This window comes from Centruroides sculpturatus, unplaced genomic scaffold (assembly GCF_000671375.1).
Source record: "Centruroides sculpturatus isolate CEXI.00-Female unplaced genomic scaffold, Cexi_2.0 scaffold56, whole genome shotgun sequence".
NCBI lineage: Eukaryota > Metazoa > Arthropoda > Arachnida > Scorpiones > Buthidae > Centruroides > Centruroides sculpturatus.
Window position 1 is genome coordinate 388,919 of NW_019384586.1, and position 20,202 is coordinate 409,120.

Below are 20,202 nucleotides of genomic sequence, written 5' to 3' on the forward strand. Positions count from 1 at the left end.
TTCAGGGAAAGAAATTAAATGCAGGATAGCAGCAGCTAGAACATCCTTCCAAAAAATGAAAACCCTGCTCTGCAACGACAATTTAAATTTGAAATTGCGGCAACGCATGGCCGAATGTTATATTTGGTCAGTTCTCCTCTATGGTGTGGAAAGCTGGACATTAAAAAGGAATACAGAAAGAAGACTGGAGGCATTTGAGATGTGGATTCACAGAAGGATGCTGAGAGTCCCATGGACGGATCGAGTGACCAACAACGAAATTCTAAGCAGAGCAAGAACAAACAGAAAATTGCTGTCAACAATCAAATGCAGAAAGATTGCATACTTGGGACATATCACTAGAGGAGAAAAATACAAAATCCCACAACTAATCCTCAATGGAAAGATTGAGGGAAAGCGTAAACGAGGCCGAAGACATTTATCATGGATGGACAATATTAAAAAATGGACAGGCATACAAAACATTGGGGAGGTAATGAGAACGGCCGAAGATAGGAACTCCCTCTCCTTGGTGATCGCCAACGTCCGGGGAACCGGGCATGGCACGTGAAGAAAAAGAATGTCTCATATAGATCTATCCATGCCAAATTTCTAAAAATTGATACTAACACGCCTATAATAATTGTTTATATTTTAACAGCAGTGAATTTTACGAATCTCTGCGCTATTTTACATATTTATTAATATGTAAAATAGCGCAGAGATTCGTAGTGTAAGTACATTACATAAATTCATGACACATTAAAAATTTCACATGGATCTTTAAGGTTTTATTTAAAGAAAATCTAATTATGTAATTTACACAATGAATAAATACATAAGATTATTTAATACAAAAACCTGTTAAAGTAATACAGGCATAGAAATGAAATATATCCACTGTTAAATATTGTTGAAATACGAGCTATTTGCGAATAGAATTAGATTTTATATTTTCTGAAATGAAAAATTAACCATGCTATTTTCATATTTTAATTTTTTACGTCTAAGTATGTGGGACGTCCGACTCTGAAAGTTCTTATAAAAGAATAGTGAACACTGGTCGACATGTAAACATCTGGTTTTCCAGTATTATTTCCGCCGTTAGACAAAATGCCAATAAGCACTGGTCTGTTTAACGCATCTCTCTTGATCAGTGGTGAGCCAGAATCTCCCTGTAACAATAAAACTTTTATAAATAACAGGGTAACATTAACTATAACCATAATATGAAAAGTAGTAACTGCTTTACTTTCATGCCTATTACTCTAGATGACACTGTTGTAATTTCTTTGTAAGTTAATTCGTAGTCGAATTTACGAGCCACGTATTTTGGATCTACTAAGTTTACTTCAGCTACTTGAAGAAGGTCTGTTTTATCATCTTTTTCTAGATTACATAAAATGTCATTCGTATTATTTTTATTGTTGTACAAGACTTTGAATAATACAGAAAAATAACAGACTTACTGAAACCAATATTTCCCCAACCGACCAACGTGGCGTGACCTTCAGTAAATGTTAAATCTTTTCGAACTAAAGCAATCGGAGATATATCGTTAATTCTGTGTGCGAGAATCAGAAGTGCAATATCATTATTATTATACTCTTTTGGATTATAACGTCCGTGTATAATCCTTCTCCGAAACAGCACTTTCTTCCCCGCGTTTTTGTTAACGTCTCCTATTCTTCCGTAAATATCTTTGACTTTGTATCTGAATAAAAACGAAATTTAAATAAATAATCATTAGACGAAATAATAGAATAAAGCAAAATATTATTACATTACTTTTGCGGTTTGTAATCACATTTTTTTGTTTTTATCTTCTACTTGCTCCTTCTGATAACAGCTTTGTCAGAAAAATGGCAGTGAGTTCCTGTTTGTATGTTGGAATATCTATTGTAGCCAAGTAAGTGTGTAGATGGACGGAATGATAGGAAAATTCAATTTTACTTTGATATGGTCAATTTTTTAAGTGGTTTGCCTTTCGCAACGACTTACCATATTAATCTGGTTCATAAATTATTGTGAGATCCGCGATTTTTATGTAGTTGTCGGAAAAACATTTGTAAACAACTCGGATGGAAAAAGCCCGCTCTTGGTGAGAATATATCGGACGTCACCGTTTGTTTCCACAATTAGGTGGAAAAGTTGACACTTGGTTGATAGGTATGCACCGTTAGTGTCGACAGAAGTAGATCACGTGACTCTTTTCCCTCGAAGAACGTATAAAAGCTCGAGCTTCCGGTTAAAGGAAGTTATACTTATTAATGTGTGCATCTTGTCTCCATACACCGGACGTAGCGACCGAAAGGACATTGCCCTACGACAGACCACAACTTCGAACTTTCATACTTATCGCCACAACTACAGTTCCTGCGCCGACTACGAGTCTTGCGGCCCATTCAACGAACGCATATTATCATATCCTCATAGAGGTATTTGTATTTTAGAGCTTTGTGAACTCTTTCTCTCAGAATAGCCGTTAGAACGGTTAAGAGCGGCCTTTGTATAGTTACTTCATATTTAACCGCATTTACTTTTAATATTATTATCGCCTCATGTATCCTAGCTTAATTATTCAAATAAACGCTTTGCTATTTTGTTAAACCTGTCTCCTGTCATTGAAAGGACGCCTGCCGACTTCCCCACCTCCCTAGCCACTAGATAAACAGCCATCCGGAACGACAACGTGAGCGGTCTTTGCAGACTGTTGCCGAGTAAGTGGTCAAGAGGGATTAACCCTTGGTCCACGGTTTCTCACATTATGTTAGCCACTTGAAGGAGGCCTTCCTAGTGCTTCTTCTAACTAAACCCTACGTCATTCATTACATTATTTTTGTNGTACAAGACTTTGAATATTACAGAAAAATAACAGACTTACTTAAACCAATTCTTCCCCAACCAACAAACGTGGCGGAACCTTTAGTAAATTTTACGTTTTTTCCAACTAAAGCAATCGGAGATATATTGTTAATACTGCGTGCGAGAATCAGAAGTGCAATATCATTGTGAAATGTTTCTGAATTATAACGTTTGTGTATAATCATTCTCCGAAACAGCACTTTCTTCCCCGCGTGTTTGTTGACGTTTCCTATTCTTCCGTAACAATCTTTGACTGTGTATCTGAATAAAAATGAAATTTAAATAAATAATCATTAGCGAAACAATAGAATAAAGCAAAATATTATTACATTACTTTTGCGGTTTGTAATCACATTTTTTTGTTTTTATCTTCTACTTACTCCTTCTGAAAACAGCTTTGTCAGAGATTGGCAGTGAGTTCCTGTTTGTATGTTGGAATATCTACCGTAGCCAAGTATGTAGATGAACGGAATCATAGGAAAATTCAATTTTACTTTGATATGGTCAATTTTTTATATGGTTTGCCTTTCGAAACGACTTACTATATTAATCTGGTTCATAAATTATTGTGAGATCCGCGATTTTTATGTAGTTGTCGGAAAAACATTTGTAAACAACTCGGATGGAAAAAGCCCGCTCTTGGTGAGAATATATCGGACGTCACCGTTTGTTTCCACAATTAGGTGGAAAAGTTGACACTTGGTTGATAGGTATGCACCGTTAGTGTCGACAGAAGTAGATCACGTGACTCTTTTCCCTCGAAGAACGTATAAAAGCTCGAGCTTCCGGTTAAAGGAAGTTATACTTATTAATGTGTGCATCTTGTCTCCATACACCGGACGTAGCGACCGAAAGGACATTGCCCTACGACAGACCACAACTTCGAACTTTCATACTTATCGCCACAACTACAGTTCCTGCGCCGACTACGAGTCTTGCGGCCCATTCAACGAACGCATATTATCATATCCTCATAGAGGTATTTGTATTTTAGAGCTTTGTGAACTCTTTCTCTCAGAATAGCCGTTAGAACGGTTAAGAGCGGCCTTTGTATAGTTACTTCATATTTAACCGCATTTACTTTTAATATTATTATCGCCTCATGTATCCTAGCTTAATTATTCAAATAAACGCTTTGCTATTTTGTTAAACCTGTCTCCTGTCATTGAAAGGACGCCTGCCGACTTCCCCACCTCCCTAGCCACTAGATAAACAGCCATCCGGAACGACAACGTGAGCGGTCTTTGCAGACTGTTGCCGAGTAAGTGGTCAAGAGGGATTAACCCTTGGTCCACGGTTTCTCACATTATGTTAGCCACTTGAAGGAGGCCTTCCTAGTGCTTCTTCTAACTAAACCCTACGTCATTTATTACATTATTTTTGTATATTTATACCATGTGCTTCTGTAAAAATTGTTGTTTGTATCATAATACTATGTTTCCGCTGTATTTATCAGCGACTGGGTTTACTATCTATGATTATATTTTTGTTTTATGTGTTTTCGTTTTTATCTGTCTTTGGAGCTGTCTAGATTTCGTATACAAAGTTTATACATTACATAATAAGTTCCTTTAATAGCTGGTACATAATCTTAAATTTTTTTCAATTATCTAGTTTTATGAATTAAATACTGTACTTGTTTGAACTAAGAATTGCAATAAACACTGAGTCATTTATCTGTGCAGTTGTAACGTTCATTTGATTGGTGATATAATTTAGTTTTAGGTATTTCGTTCTCATGTGGTTAACTTTTATTTGAATACTTATCGCTAGTCAATATAAAGTAGTAAATATGAAGTGCATTGAACTATTTTCCGTTCTAAACTGTTACTATCGTTGCCATATAGTAGTGGCCAAAAGTAGAGCTACCTTAACATGATTTATAAAAATGTGATCTTTATTTAGTTTACCACGTTCTGCATAATTAATATTGTGATAGTTGAAAAAAGCACAAAAAGCAGTTAAAGTATCCTATTGAATCAAACATGTATGCATATTAAAATTATTTATTATGACGTTGAAAAGGTAACCACCCTTTTTTGTTGTATATATGTATTTCATGCGTAAAAATGCCTATAAAGGAAATACAATATAATAATATATATATTATTAGTATATTATCTATATTTTTTCTTTCTTTCTCTCTCTCTATATATAGCCTATATATGTATATATATATATGTTACTGTGAATGACCGATATCTTGCAAATGTCAACATTCTCCGGTGAATGTCAGCATTCACACAGTCGCTTCGTGTATGTACGAAATATTTGCTAAATATCATTGTTTCTCACTTACACCGGCAAATGTCGACATTCAGCATGCACTGATAGTGAATGTTGAATAAACATATTTTTATTACGTTTTAAGACAAAAATGCAACTTTTTAATATGTTAAAAATAGGAGAAAGCTTAATTAACGGCACATGTAAATAAACTGTTGAACTTAAAATGAACAGTACGTTCTAAATAATTAAAGAAAATAATACAATAATAAACTTACACATAAATTATGTGATTGACGTTTTACCATCTTATTTATTGCAATAACTTAAACTGTTATGGCACTTTGAGTCCCTTGCTTTTACAACTGCATTTATTCGTGGAACACTTCTTTTTGCAATGACAGCGTGTACAGTAGACCACCTATAACACTGTAAATAATTCCGTGTTATATGAATTCCATGTTGTACGAGTCACTTAGATTTTACAAATACGTGTGTCGGGCTGTGAACGGCTCACGTATTTGTAAAATCTAAGTGACTCGTACAACATAGAATTCATATAACACGGAAATATCTACAGTGTTATACGGGGGCTAAATATAGCCTTACCTGCAAAGCATATGCGAAGCAGGGTTAATTAAAAGAGGAGTACTTCAAGCCAGTAGCATTTAATGCTACAGGTCAGAGGGAGTGCTCCACTAAATGTAAAAAAAAAAAAATGTATAGTCTTATCTTCTACTTTTTCGATTTAGCTGTAGCTGCTTCTCTCAGCGATATTTCTTGAAAAGGAATCTCATCTATGTTTCCACCAAACCGTTGCCGGGAAAAAAGGTACGACCTTGTCCTAACTCCGACTACCCACAAAGGATTTGGTGACGGACTGTAGCCTCTCTGTCGACATCGGCTTTTCAGGTGTCGTTTCGACTTCCAAAGCTTATCTGTGCTTGTCAACATACACCGGCGATTGTTCGAATGTATAACCAAATATTCGGTCTTTCACTGACGTATTTTGTATGTGTCGACATTCACCGGAGAATATCGACATTCTCTAATTTCGGTCTTTCACAGTAACATATACATATTAAAATCGAAACGTTCTGTCACCGCTAACCAAACCAAAATTATCATTTTAGAAAATAAACTAGAATCTAATTGTTCAACATTCCCGGAGACATCTCGAATTTTGATTGCGCTATCTGTTATTATATATAATAACAGATGGCAAAAAATCTTAATTTTCAGGGTATGGATCGATTTTATAAAAAACTAGCAGACCTCGCCAGGCGTTGTTGTGCCTCAAAGTGTATCTATTATAAATTTATAACACTTCCCCGTGGGGGGGGGGAATTTTTCGAAAAATTTCTTCTTAGTGTACATTCTGTTGACGTACCCTATTAAAACGCAATCAAAAACGCAAAAACCCGCATCTACAATAATATAATAGAAGCCAAGTTCTTCACGGTAAGCCTGAATTCTGTCCTTCTCCCCCGCGGGGGAATATCGAAAAATTCCTTCTTAGTGTACATTCTGTTGACGTACCCTATTAAAACGCAATCAAAAACGCAAAAACCCGCATCTACAATAATATAATAGAAGCCAAGTTCTTCACGGTAAGCCTGAATTCTGTCCTTCTCCCCCGCGGGGGAATATCGAAAAATTCCTTCTTAGTGTACATTCTGTTGACGTACCCTATTAAAACGCAATCAAAAACGCAAAAACCCGCATCTAAAATAATATAATAGAAGCCAAGTTCTTCACGGTAAGCCTTAATTCTGTCCTTCTCCCCCGCGGGGGAATATCGAAAAATTCCTTCTTAGTGTACATTCTGTTGACGTACCCTATTAAAACGCAATCAAAAACGCAAAAAACCGCATCTAAAATAGTATAAATAGAAGCAGAGTTCTTTACGGTAAGCCTTAATCCTAACCATCTCCCTTCAGTGGGGGGAATTTCGACACGTATATTATATAAAAACACGTGCGTATTCGAATGCAGCGTTGTGTCAAAATTTCAAAGGAATCGGTAGGAACAAACGAACATTACATTTTTATTTATATAGATAGATAGAAGATGATCTGCTTTAGTTCATTTTCACAGAAAAGCATAATGCCTCACAGAAAAGCAAACTTAGGGCGTCGTACTCGTAGCGCCATCTGTTGGACATAAAAGCCATAACCTAGATTATATATTTTAATTTATATGAATGTTTAACGGAATAATATACAGCCTATGTCCACCCTGAGGTTTCATTCTAAATATTGGTGAAAGAAGTTTTGAAATCGGATGAGTAGTTTCGGAGATTTCCTGCTGCAAACAAACTTACATACATTACCTCTTTATAATATTAGTATAGATTTGTAGATGCTATTAAAATGCTAAATGTTTTTATAGTCCGACCTAATAGAGATAAACAGGACCCTACTATCTCCCCTCTCCCTCGACCTTTAAACACCAAAATTTAATAGCATCAATCTCACTGACAAGCAAATCTCCCTGAAAAATTTTTAAAAAATTTCGACAACACCACAAGGGTTATTATGAAAAAAGTAAACTAAATCGTGCACCCCACACACTAATATCCATACATACAGAAATTGTTCCTAACACTTTTTCATTTCTCGGCATTTCAAGATGTTCTGAGTTCAAAAATATAAAACTCTTGGGCGTCATTTTTCGACCGATCGCCATACATTCCCTCCGTTATTATAGCAGTCGGGAAAGTAAAACTTCTGTATCTATTGACTCAACTCCTCCTGGATGAAATATGAGGAAACAAATAAAGACGGACAACAAATACTTTGTCCACACTTTCCGAAATATTATGTTTCAATAATTTGATTTTAATTTTAATTAAAATTTATTTATTAATTTTGATTTTACTTTTAATTAACTGTGTATCTTGTATTAATAAATATTATTATTATATATAATATTAGTTTAAATAACAGAAATTTATTANAACCAAATATTCGGTCTTTCACTGACGTATTTTGTATGTGTCGACATTCACCGGAGAATATCGACATTCTCTAATTTCGGTCTTTCACAGTAACATATACATATTAAAATCGAAACGTTCTGTCACCGCTAACCAAACCAAAATTATCATTTTAGAAAATAAACTAGAATCTAATTGTTCAACATTCCCGGAGACATCTCGAATTTTGATTGCGCTATCTGTTATTATATATAATAACAGATGGCAAAAAATCTTAATTTTCAGGGTATGGATCGATTTTATAAAAAACTAGCAGACCCCGCCAGGCGTTGTTGTGCCTCAAAGTGTATCTATTATAAATTTATAACACTTCCCCGTGGGGGGGTGGGAATTTTTCGAAAAATTTCTTCTTAGTGTACATTCTGTTGACGTACCCTATTAAAACGCAAAAAAAACGCATCTAAAATAGTATAGTCCTAAATAGAAGCAGAGTTCTTTACGGTAAGCCTTAATCCTAACCATCTCCCTTCAGTGGGGGGAATTTCGACACGTATATTATATAAAAACACGTGCGTATTCGAATGCAGCGTTGTGTCAAAATTTTAAAGGAATCGGTAGGAACAAACGAACATTACATTTTTATTTATATAGATAGATAGAAGATGATCTGCTTTAGTTCATTTTCACAGAAAAGCATAATGCCTCACAGAAAAGCAAACTTAGGGCGTCGTACTCGTAGCGCCATCTGTTGGACATAAAAGCCTTAACCTAGATTATATATTTTAATTTATATGAATGTTTAACGGAATAATATACAGCCTATGTCCACCCTGAGGTTTCATTCTAAATATTGGTGAAAGAAGTTTTGAAATCGGATGAGTAGTTTCGGAGATTTCCTGCTGCAAACAAACTTACATACATTACCTCTTTATAATATTAGTATAGATTTGTAGATGCTATTAAAATGCTAAATGTTTTTATAGTCCGACCTAATAGAGATAAACAGGACCCTACTATCTCCCCTCTCCCTCGACCTTTAAACACCAAAATTTAATAGCATCAATCTCACTGACAAGCAAATCTCCCTGAAAAATTTTTAAAAAATTTCGACAACACCACAAGGGTTATTATGAAAAAAGTAAACTAAATCGTGCACCCCACACACTAATATCCATACATACAGAAATTGTTCCTAACACTTTTTCATTTCTCGGCATTTCAAGATGTTCTGAGTTCAAAAATATAAAACTCTTGGGCGTCATTTTTCGACCGATCGCCATACATTCCCTCCGTTATTATAGCAGTCGGGAAAGTAAAACTTCTGTATCTATTGACTCAACTCCTCCTGGATGAAATATGAGGAAACAAATAAAGACGGACAACAAATACTTTGTCCACACTTTCCGAAATATTATGTTTCAATAATTTGATTTTAATTTTAATTAAAATTTATTTATTAATTTTGATTTTACTTTTAATTAACTGTGTATCTTGTATTAATAAATATTATTATTATATATAATATTAGTTTAAATAACAGAAATTTATTAATATAACATAAATATATTTAAACACGAAACTGGTTGCGATTCATATTATATAAATGTCATTTTAAAGGCGTTTATTAGTTAATTTAATTTAATATAGATTCGACTGCGGCGCATATCGAAAAGCGGAATTAGTATTTCATGCGACAGGAAATCTAATTTAAATAGCAATTTCATCGATGATTCCTATCGTGACGTGATCTGATGACGCGAGGCTATGTCGGCCCCACTAACTTTTGAATCGTAGTCCTACCGCTGATTGATCAAGCCTTCGAATTTCTTTAACACAGAAAGTTAATCATCTGTCGATCTGCCGAGTAGCTTGTTCGGCAACCGAGCCTAAATGAGTCATAAATTTTGTTCGTGAACCGAATTGTTCAAAAAGCGAGGCCTTCGAAATCCGAGGTTTAATTGTATTGTTATGCTTATATGCCACCTTATCCTATCGTTGTGATTAGCTTTTTCTGCCCTGATCTATTTTACGAACGTTAGAGTAAAAAGAGATTGCAACCTATTTATAAAGTTACTTATATTCACAGACAAAAAAAAAAAAATAAAAAGTTTACTTATTACTAAATTTTAAAATATATTCAATACATATCTATCATTTACAACAAAATTTATGATAAAATATTCGTTCGCATTTCTAATAATATTCCAACGAAAAATTTTAAATAAGAATTAAAACAAACATACTCCTGTACAATGTGCGCTGCTCCTATTAACGTCCTTGTTGTGATTAAAGAAAAAGCACCGCTAAATTTCCTATCTCTATATATTGCTACCTAAATTATAATAACATTTCTTGTAAGTACAGTTGCAAGAGGTGAAATGTTTACATGTATTAACTCACCAAAAATGGAAATTCTCCTTTTTCTGCCAACCTTCCTCCAATCATCCTGCGTTCAATTACTAAAATTATACAAAGTTTTATCAGTTAGCGACTTTCTCACTTAGAAAGACATTCATCATTATTTTTACCTCTACTTGTCGTGTTCTCATATTTTTCAGAAGCACAGAAGTAATATTCAGCACTTAGAAAAAGCATTAATCCAATTCTGTTATTTGTCAGCATTTAAATGAAGAAATGTGGAAACAAAAAAAATACAGTTGAAATTCAATAATAAAGCAAATATTTCTATTAAATTATAATTATCTTAATAATTTAAACTAGTGACATAAATGCAAACTAAACTTTTTACTCAATTATTAAACTACAAAAATATGAAAACATACCTTAAAAAGCTTTTCATACTTGGGATGTGAAAAGAATGTTAAACTTTATTAAATGTGCTTGACAGAACCTAAAAGAAATTTACGTAGTTTAATCATCAGGCTGGTAATTTGACGCGTAGATATGACACAAACCCAAAAGCAAATATTTATTACCTGCAGTGGTGATTCAGTACGAGACTTTCAGTAAAATAAACTTCTGAAAGTGAAGCGAAATTCGACTTATTTTCATTTCCAATTTCATTGAGCATTATAAATTATATTTATATTTATCAAACATTTTATACCTTATGGAAATCTAAATATATATAATTATCTCAAAGGACTGACATAGTGATCTATCAACGCACAGCCCAAACCACTGGACGGATCGGGCTGAAATTTGTCATGCAGGTAGATGTTATGACGTAGGCGTCCGCTAAGAAAGGATTTTGATCAATTCTACCCCCAAGGGGATAAAATAGGGGATGAAAGTTTGTATGAAACTTTGTCAATTTTAAACCGATCGGGCTGAGACTTTGCATGCATAAAGCTACTATGACGTAGGCATCCCCTAAGAAAGGATTTTGATAAATTCCACCCCTAAGGGGATAAAATAGGGGATGAAAGTTTGTATAAATCTTCTTAGATTTTCGACTGATTGAACTGAAATTAAAGATTGGAGCTACTATGATGAAGACGTCCGCTTAAATAGGATTTTGATAAATTCAACCCCCATGGGGATAAAATAAGGGATGATGGAGGATGTAAATGTATTAGTTTGAACCTATCAGTACCTAATGGAACGAATAAATTAAGACGAACAAAATAATTTTTAGTTCTAAATGTTGACAATAGATGGCGTTAGTAGTATTTTAAAACGCGCTATCGTTGTGTTTTCACTGAGTTACATATACCCGATGATGAGTGGCCGCCGTATCTAATAGTACATACTATACCTAAATATTTCTAGCGGATTATATTTGACGATTTTGGCTGTTCTTTTCTTGGCATATTTTGGATTGCATTTGCTTTGTTTCGGTTTAGTAGTTTTGGTTATAGACTCTGCTTTGTATTTGGCATTTGTTTTGTTTTCGTTTGGTTTAAGTATAGGTTTTGTCGGTTAGACTTTTTCAAAATGGCTAAAGAAAATCTGAACGTTAATGGAGAAGTTGAAGAATGTTCTCTCATGGACAGTTTTATGTTGCTTGCTCACGAGTAAGTTCACCCAATAGCTTGATAGTTTTAGCGCATAATGACAGATTAGTTAAGAATATTGTGTACAAAGAAGTTTTGTAGGCCCTAATTTTTTACACACTTTAAACAAAAGTAAAGCCGCAAAAACTATACCTAATTAATAATAATACTTCTTAACGGGAGCGAAGCCGTGGGCAAAAGCTAGTATTTCATATTTTTATACTTTTTTAAACTTTATACAATAATTAAATTAATTTTCACTAGTCCACAACGTGCAAGAATTTCGTTAATGATGTCAGCTACTATGAGCCTGTTTTCCAAATTACATCACATGATATTAAAAAAATTATCTTTTCACCCGTTGATCTTTAATTACCAGAATTTAATGCAATTAGGCCGTTGTTTGAACGATTGCTTATTTTCCTTGGTTATATATATATAACTTCTGTTTTACATAAATATATAACAGAGCTGAAAAAGTAGAAATGAAACCATGTACTAATGAACTCTAATAAGTACACTACTGAATTAATTAAAGTAGTCAAAATGTATCAAAGAATAAAAAAAGACTTTTCGTCATTACAGTCAACTAATTTCAGTCACCACTGAACCAAAAACCTTTTTGTAGGCTACGCTTCTGTACAAAGATATGTTAATAGGCTAAAAAAACCTCTTTTGTTGACAATAGTGTGAAAACAAAAAGTCTTCTTTGTAGATATTAATATATTTATAATACTTAAATTATTGTTGGTCATTTTCAATTAAACAATTAAACTATAGGTTTAGGGAAAAGTGTGGCCCTCTTCTCTAAACTTATGAGTAACCTATACGAATGACCATGTTTAACTGTCTTTATTCGCTTGTGCCAGTAAATATAGATGGCGTATAAGTCGACCAAAATGGCTGCCACAAAGGGTATAGCGTACGTGGCAACATACGAGAGTTACATGTGTGCGTTGTCTTTTAAATATATTTTCTCTCTGTAGTCAAAACGTTTTATCCGCATTTGTGTCCGACATTAATCCTTGTTGATTTCGTAGTTGTTTAAGTCATGATGATTACAGATTGTGACATTTTAGAATATGTGGGTGATCGAAAAAGATGTCTTATGAGGAGAGGAAATGCTAAAACATAACATCGTATCTATCCACCTCTTAGCAACTAATTCACTTCAGTTTCACCAACACCTAATTTTACTGAGCTTAAAATTCTTTTATTTTTACAAATGTTTTCACCCTATCTAATATAGGCCATCGTCAGGTTTAATATTATAAATGTTCCAAAATGGAACGTACCGTTTTTGAATATTTTACATATTTAAAATTTTTTAAAAATTTAACTTTAAAATAAATTTTAAAAAGTGTGTATATTAAATAAATAAATAAAAAGTAACTAAACAAATAAAACATAGAAAACAGAGCTAACTAGAAAGAAACAAGATTTATGGGTTTTTAAGTTTCATTCTTTTTTCTATTATATATTTTCATACTGTTAGAAGCGCATTAGCATCCCTAGCATTTAGGCAACGGTTTTTTTTATTTTACTTTTATACATTTTCACCTTTTCCATCTCAAACGCAATGGATGGAGAGTGCACCGTTTTAATGACTAGCCTCTTCCCATTGTACAACGTTGTGTTGTTGTGTCGTTGTCAACGTTGTATCCAGGTTTCTTCTAGTCACACCCACATAATCTTTTTGATTCCTCTGTTGATTTTCAAATGAAATTTTATATATCCCAGCTTTCTCTTCCTTTTTTATGCTGTCTTTATTGTTCCGTAGCAAACTATAGATATTGGGTGCTCTTTTATAGACCATTCTCGAGTTTTTATAAGAAAAAGAGCACCCAATATCTATAGTTTGCTACGGAACAATAAAGACAGCATAAAAAAGAACAGAAAGCTGGGGTATATAAAATACTATTTGAAAATCAACAGTTAAGAATTGAAAAAGTTTATGTGTGTCTGCCTCAAACTGTCCGAATCAAAAGTAAATACACGAGTGCAAAAAAAAAATACATTTTTAACATCTTATTACAAATATGTTTATTTGATTTAATTCTATAAGTTGTTTTTTTGATATTTTGATAGACTTTACTTCATTATTTAGTAGTAAAGCATTTCAAACTAATATGAAAATCATTACTGCAACAAGTATTTTATGCTCTAGCAAATACAGAAAAATGTTTGTGCGAATGTCATTAACACAACACTAGAGCGATGAACCGATTTTCTTTTTAATAATAATTTTAAAGTATATTCACATTCATCGAAATGCAGTACGCGAAATCGTTCATTCACATAATAGCTAATGTTGTGTGTAATAAGTTATTACACAAAAATAAGCATTTCATTAAAATCCGCTGTCTAGTAATAACATATTTAATATGGTAATTTTGTCTTTGAAAGTGTAGCAGCAAATTAAGTGACTTTCTCACTTGTTATGAGATGTTATTTAAAAAATAACTTTTATATTATTAATCATAATAAATAAATTAAATTGTGTGTGGCACCATCTGTTATGAGAGTTTGCTATAAAAAGTATCTATGTTTTTAATAATTATAAAACGAAAAACGCTTAATTTTGAGAGTAGAGATGTGTTTATAAAGAAACTATAATAGCTAGCAACAAGTAAAATCTCTATTAAGTGCAACCCCACTGGAGATTTGACACGTGACTGCCTGTATCTCATCACTCTTAGGGTTTAATCAGCAATATTTAATAGCATTAATGTTTGTTATACAAAAGCTAGCGTGAGAAATTTCTATTCTTAATATTTATCCCATCCTGATATATCACATTAAATTGGTTTTCTCTTTTTCTTTTAGTTTTTTTTCAGTTAGATTCTGATTTTCCTTTCATTATTTTATTGTTTACCTATTGACTTATTTTAAGACCAAATAATGGTATAGAAGCAATAATAAATAGTCATAGATAACCTGTAGCCAATAGAAGGGCAGTGAAAACATTAATTTGCCAAATTACTCAAAAACAATCTAAAAAACATACGAGATGTAAAATGTTATTGCACTAAGTAAAAATTATGGCAACCGAAATGAAAGTCCAAATTACTTAGGAGTTTCTCTTTGCCAAAGATAATTTAGTTGCTTCGACGTTTTCCTAGCTCATAACATGGAAAACGTTTTCATAATATGGAAAAGTTTTAAGGCAAGTCAAATTCGACCCTTCGTGTTTTTTGCAAATTATTACGTTTTGCGACACCCTAAGCCCAAAAAAAGTACAAACAAAACCGGAAAAAATATTATGCATATGTATCTGTGATGTCTAAGTTTGTGTTGGCGTCTACTTCGTTTAATATCTCGGGATGGGGTAACTATTAAAAAACTAAATTTAGCTTGATAGCTTGTGTATAAGGGGCATTTCTGCTATTAAATTTTGATGTAATTAACTATCAATTGGGTTGGGAGATACAAATAAGTAATGTGTGATATCTCGAGATTTTACTTGTTACGAACAACTAACTTTTTATACTACCCATCTCTACCTTCAAAATTAAGATTTTTTTCAATTTTATAANCAGAAATTGTGAATGTTGTCTACACCAGGTGTCTTCCAGTTGTGTGTTCTGTTAACAGCGTAGCGAATTTATTATTATTATTATTATTATTATTATCAACCCGTCTCGATTATATATATGTTCTAGTTAACTCGTGATGATAACTGTGAATCGATTATATTAATCTTAGTATTTTGACTGTTTACAAATTAACAGTAACAAACTGCTCACAAATTAACAATAGAGTATAAGTAATTTGAACTAAGTAAAGTAAGATGATAACTCGATGTATAAGGGGCGAAATATTTCTGCTATTAAAGTTTGATGTAATTAACTATCAATTGGGTTGGGAGATACAAATAAGTAATGTGTGATATCTCGAGATTTTACTTGTTACGAACAACTAACTTTTTATACTACCCATCTCTACCTTCAAAATTAAGATTTTTTTCGATTTTATAATAATAAATTACATAGAGTATTTCTACAAATAAAGTATTATAAGCGATTGCGCCAAACGAAATTTTAGATTGTTTTGCCGGAAAAGTTACGTGTCTCGTTTACGAATTTTTTGTTATTGTTTGCACTTCGCCTGCTTGCTGTGGTAACATGCTGAAGCTTTTTAGAAATAATTTCAAAGACATTCATTGTTTCTCTCACACATTGAAAGCCATTCAGACCACTGAGTTGTACTGTGTCTAAAGGAACAGACAGTCGAGAAGCTGCAAACGATTTTCTACCTACAATCCGACGTAAAATCATGGGTGTAGGATAAAAAACGACGCACCGTCGTTTTTTATCCTACACCCATGTGGACAGTGGCTAAATCGAATCCGGGTTTAATCCCTAAACACTGGTAGTCGGCATGGGCTGGCTAGTGAAGTTCATTGCTTTTCCTTCGCGGCGATAACATTGGAATACATACAAGTTCTCCCTAAATACCCACTCGTCAATTTCCCGATTTGCAGATCGCTTTGGTGTTGCACTATTTAATACCAATCAAACAATACATTCACGTATTTAAAAAATGATTTGTGTTTTGATGTGACTTACAAGCTACTTAGTCACAATTTCTTCGAATAGCTAAACAAATACAAAATATAAAGGTTAAGATATTTTTTACCAATGCAAAGTCACTAGAGTATTGCGCGATGTTTTCTGATTTTTCGTTGAATAAAGTCAGTACTGTAGCGTTGGAGATTCTGTCTCCAGCAATCGAGTGGCACTCCATAAAATATGCAATGTATGTCTACCTGGACAATTTCAGACAGTGGACAGTGCGGCGTAACTTCATATGTCAGGGTTCCCTCCAAATTAAAAATACAAGTACAAGGTAAAACAGATTATAAATACCTTCTTAGGAATATATTTTTACGATTTACTTCTATAAGTTGTTTCTTAAAATTTTTGACTTACTTCATTCGTTAATATTAAAGTGTAAGAAACTGATATCAAAATCAGCGCTGCAGCAGATCATTTGAAATAAATATTTAGTTCTGTTGCAACTACAAGTAACATGTTCGTGTGTCTGGCATTTACGCTACACCACAGCGATGAAGAGATTTCGTTGTTACTCCAAACCTTGAAGTAGATTCAGGTAAATAGAAGTATCTGAAAGTGACCGATAAATGAAGATAGAATTGAATAGAATTGGATTCTGTTTCACATAATATAGTCATTATACTATTAAAACAGAAGTTTATAATTAGTGTTGCTCATAATAATATCTTTAACCAGAAATTGTCAGATGGATTTCGTGGTGATAACTGTGAATGACCAAAATCTATTTATGAGTTTTAATTAAAGAAGGGCTGCAGTGCCAAATTCTATAGTTACACCTGTGTGTATGTTTATAGTAAGCAAATAATTCTTACGTATATGATCTGACTATATTTAAACTTACCTTTATAAAAGTATCGATATTCTTTCACGTCTGGGACAATGATAAAAAAAAAAGCTATATTATTGCTCTCAAAGATAACTAAATAAATAAGTTCAAGAAATCGTCTATATATTAACATAGAAATGTCACGTGACACAGATAAAATGACGGCTATAAGAGCTAAAAGAATTTAACAGTAGTCTATAATATTACATTACACAATAAACAGGACAGAATAACTATACAATTACAAAATATGTAGTGCTAGTCCAAGGAAATTTTAAAGTAAGAAGCATATATTTAAGTAAGACTATTGTCTTACTTAATTTAAATCTATGCTTTTCATATAAAACGGACCCTGTTGTCGGCTTAATTACTTATCGCTTACTAAATAAAAGCACCGCACACATATCAAGTTTTCTCTGTCATTGTTGAGTCGGTAGATTAAATTTTCATAATAGAGAAGTGTTATTTTAGAATTATAAACTGATAGTTATCAACCTGATATTAAATATAGTATATGATTTTAGTAAAAATACTGAATAATATAAATACAATACATTTATTTGTAAAATAAATTTTTTGTCTAATACCCTAAAACATCACCTTCTATCATAAATATAATACACCTCACACCGTTCATAACATGAAATTCAGAAAAAGAAAGAATATTTAAATGTGATTATCGCAAATAAAATTTTGAAAATATAAAATATTTTTCATGCAATTTTAGTTTTATATTTGTTAGATTATGCAATATTTTACCCGTTCAAAGCACTTACAAAAAAGGAGCGTCACTCATGTTAGGAAGCGCTGAAGACAACACACCAGAAATATTTCCATCATTTATCGTGCGTTAAGGAGTAATTATTGAGTTATACGAATAAGGTAATTGCAGTTGAATATTTAAAAACTTTTAATGGAGCCTGTGAACAAGACACATAACATAGGAAATGATATTCACACGTACAAACTCGACTTCCTCCCAACAGACCGGAACACCCCAAGAATTGTAAGAGAAAATAATCTGTTTGGATATTTCGGGCTTAAACCTTCAATTTCCAGCCGACCTAATGTGGGCCTAGCCGAAACCAAAATGTCTTGCTAAAAGTAACCTTTTAGTATTTACAAGGATAAAAAGAGTTATTAAAAAGTTAGTTCTTTCTATGTAATGCAGCCGAATTTTTTCATGTTGTAGTGCACGAAGATATTGGTACATGTTGCACATATCAAAGCATAAAGAATGAAATATTCTGTCAGAATGTATTAATAACATTAAACTGAACACTTATAAGAACTAAATATTTGGTAATAGTAAATCAAGTATTCCACTCTATTTACAGAGACATTCAGCAGTCCAAATACAACAATAACTGGTCATAAGACATTTCAGAACATTTATAAGACATTTGCGTACGAAAATTAGTACCAAAATTCACTACTATGGCGATTTTGCTGCTGCAAGCAAGAAATATTTCATTTCTTCGAAACGCTTATATTATACAGAGATATAAGCTTGCAGGGCAATGTTCAATGTGTCCCCATATAAAATTCTGAAGGCAAAGAGTGTTTGTTATTGGTCGACTGTAATGCTGATTTGCTACACTTGTCACATTTAATGAGGTACTGTGTTTGGATGCTGCCTAATTTGAAATCTGCCCTCTATAGACCACACTTTTAAAGGTTGTAAGGATCGTGGATCATACCTCGAGTAGGGTCAGACTTAGTGAAGATTTTACTCTTTATTAACATTTACAAGTTTTTATAAAATTCATCTTTACCCTGAAAATCAAGCCTTTTGCCACTTTATAATATCTAAAAATATAAAAATTCTTTTTACTTCTATGTTCTTATTCTTTTAAATTTCTGTATATATCCTGTCTACTTGAACCGTGTTTATTAACATCGCGTTAGGACTTATTATACTTGTGTAGTTTCTAAATAGCAAAAGAGGAAATCATAGTCAAAGTCGAAACAGAATATATTTATTTTTACCTGTCATATTAATAAACAAGGTCAAAGTAGACTGGATATGTACAGAAATTTAAGTACATTAAAACAAACTATAGCGTGGGTCATTGCTTATTATACTAAAGACATGTACGTTGTATGATAATTTTGATGACTATTCCATAGTATGTGCAATGGTGAAAGTGTAAGTACTGCTAATTATTATCACAAGCAGATCTACAGAGGGGCTAATAGGGCTTAAGCCCTGGGCCTCCAAGTGTCAAGGGCCTGCAATAATCGAATTATTAAATTTTTTACACTTTTACAGGAGCGCTTATTGTATAGTACAAAGTAGTTAATAATATAATATTAATGATCATTTGCAATATTATTTGAATTAACAAAAAATGGAGACTATTAGACTTCAATAAGCCCTAGGCCCCGAAGAACCTAGATCCGCTCCTGGTTTCTTCAGTTGAAAACAAAGTCGGTTGTTGTGGGGTTGCGGGGCATTACGATCTTTCTAACCTTAAGAAATGCAATGCTTATCGAGATTTTTAATTCCTGTATTAGTTTTTCGCTGCACGAAGGGAAAAACTGTGAATAGGAAGTACGGGACCCTTTGCAATTTACACAACTAAGGTCAGCACTACATGTGGTTCTCTGATTACTTGAAATTCCACATCTAGCATAAACACTGGCAGAATACCTATGTACTGCCAAAACGCTGGCACTGATAAGATTTTAGCCATTTAAAACAAAACAAAATAGGTAATTCGGAGGTAAATTCGGAGGAGTTAAATGTCAAAATTACATTGTTCGTTGCGATCTCTTTCCCATCTCTACAAACATTAATATAACAGACTGCCATTACTCCGTGGTCAGATATTC

The 20,202-nt window shown here is 33.0% G+C and overlaps 1 protein-coding gene across 1 annotated transcript; it reads right to left on the bottom strand.

Annotated features, from left to right (window-relative positions):
* Positions 1 to 971: 971 nt before the first annotated feature.
* Positions 972 to 17,583, bottom strand: LOC111624598. The gene is made up of 10 exons (XM_023367490.1): positions 17,383 to 17,583; positions 10,945 to 10,987; positions 10,792 to 10,859; positions 10,537 to 10,613; positions 10,409 to 10,467; positions 10,252 to 10,340; positions 2,845 to 3,105; positions 1,449 to 1,693; positions 1,232 to 1,368; positions 972 to 1,154 (listed from the first exon to the last, which is right to left on the bottom strand). The coding sequence occupies exons 3-10, from the start codon at positions 10,806 to 10,808 to the stop codon at positions 972 to 974; spliced, it is 1,068 nt and encodes a 355-aa protein (XP_023223258.1). The 5' UTR covers positions 10,809 to 10,859; positions 10,945 to 10,987; positions 17,383 to 17,583.
* Positions 17,584 to 20,202: the final 2,619 nt, after the last annotated feature.

Coding starts and splice junctions, on each gene's coding strand:
- LOC111624598 (XM_023367490.1), bottom strand. Junction 10,341..10,408: donor AAGGAGAATTTCCATTTTTG/GTGAGTTAATAC, acceptor ATTATAATTTAG/GTAGCAATATATAGAGATAG. Junction 1,694..2,844: donor AGTAAGTCTGTTATTTTTCT/GTAATATTCAAA, acceptor GTTTTTATTCAG/ATACAAAGTCAAAGATATTT.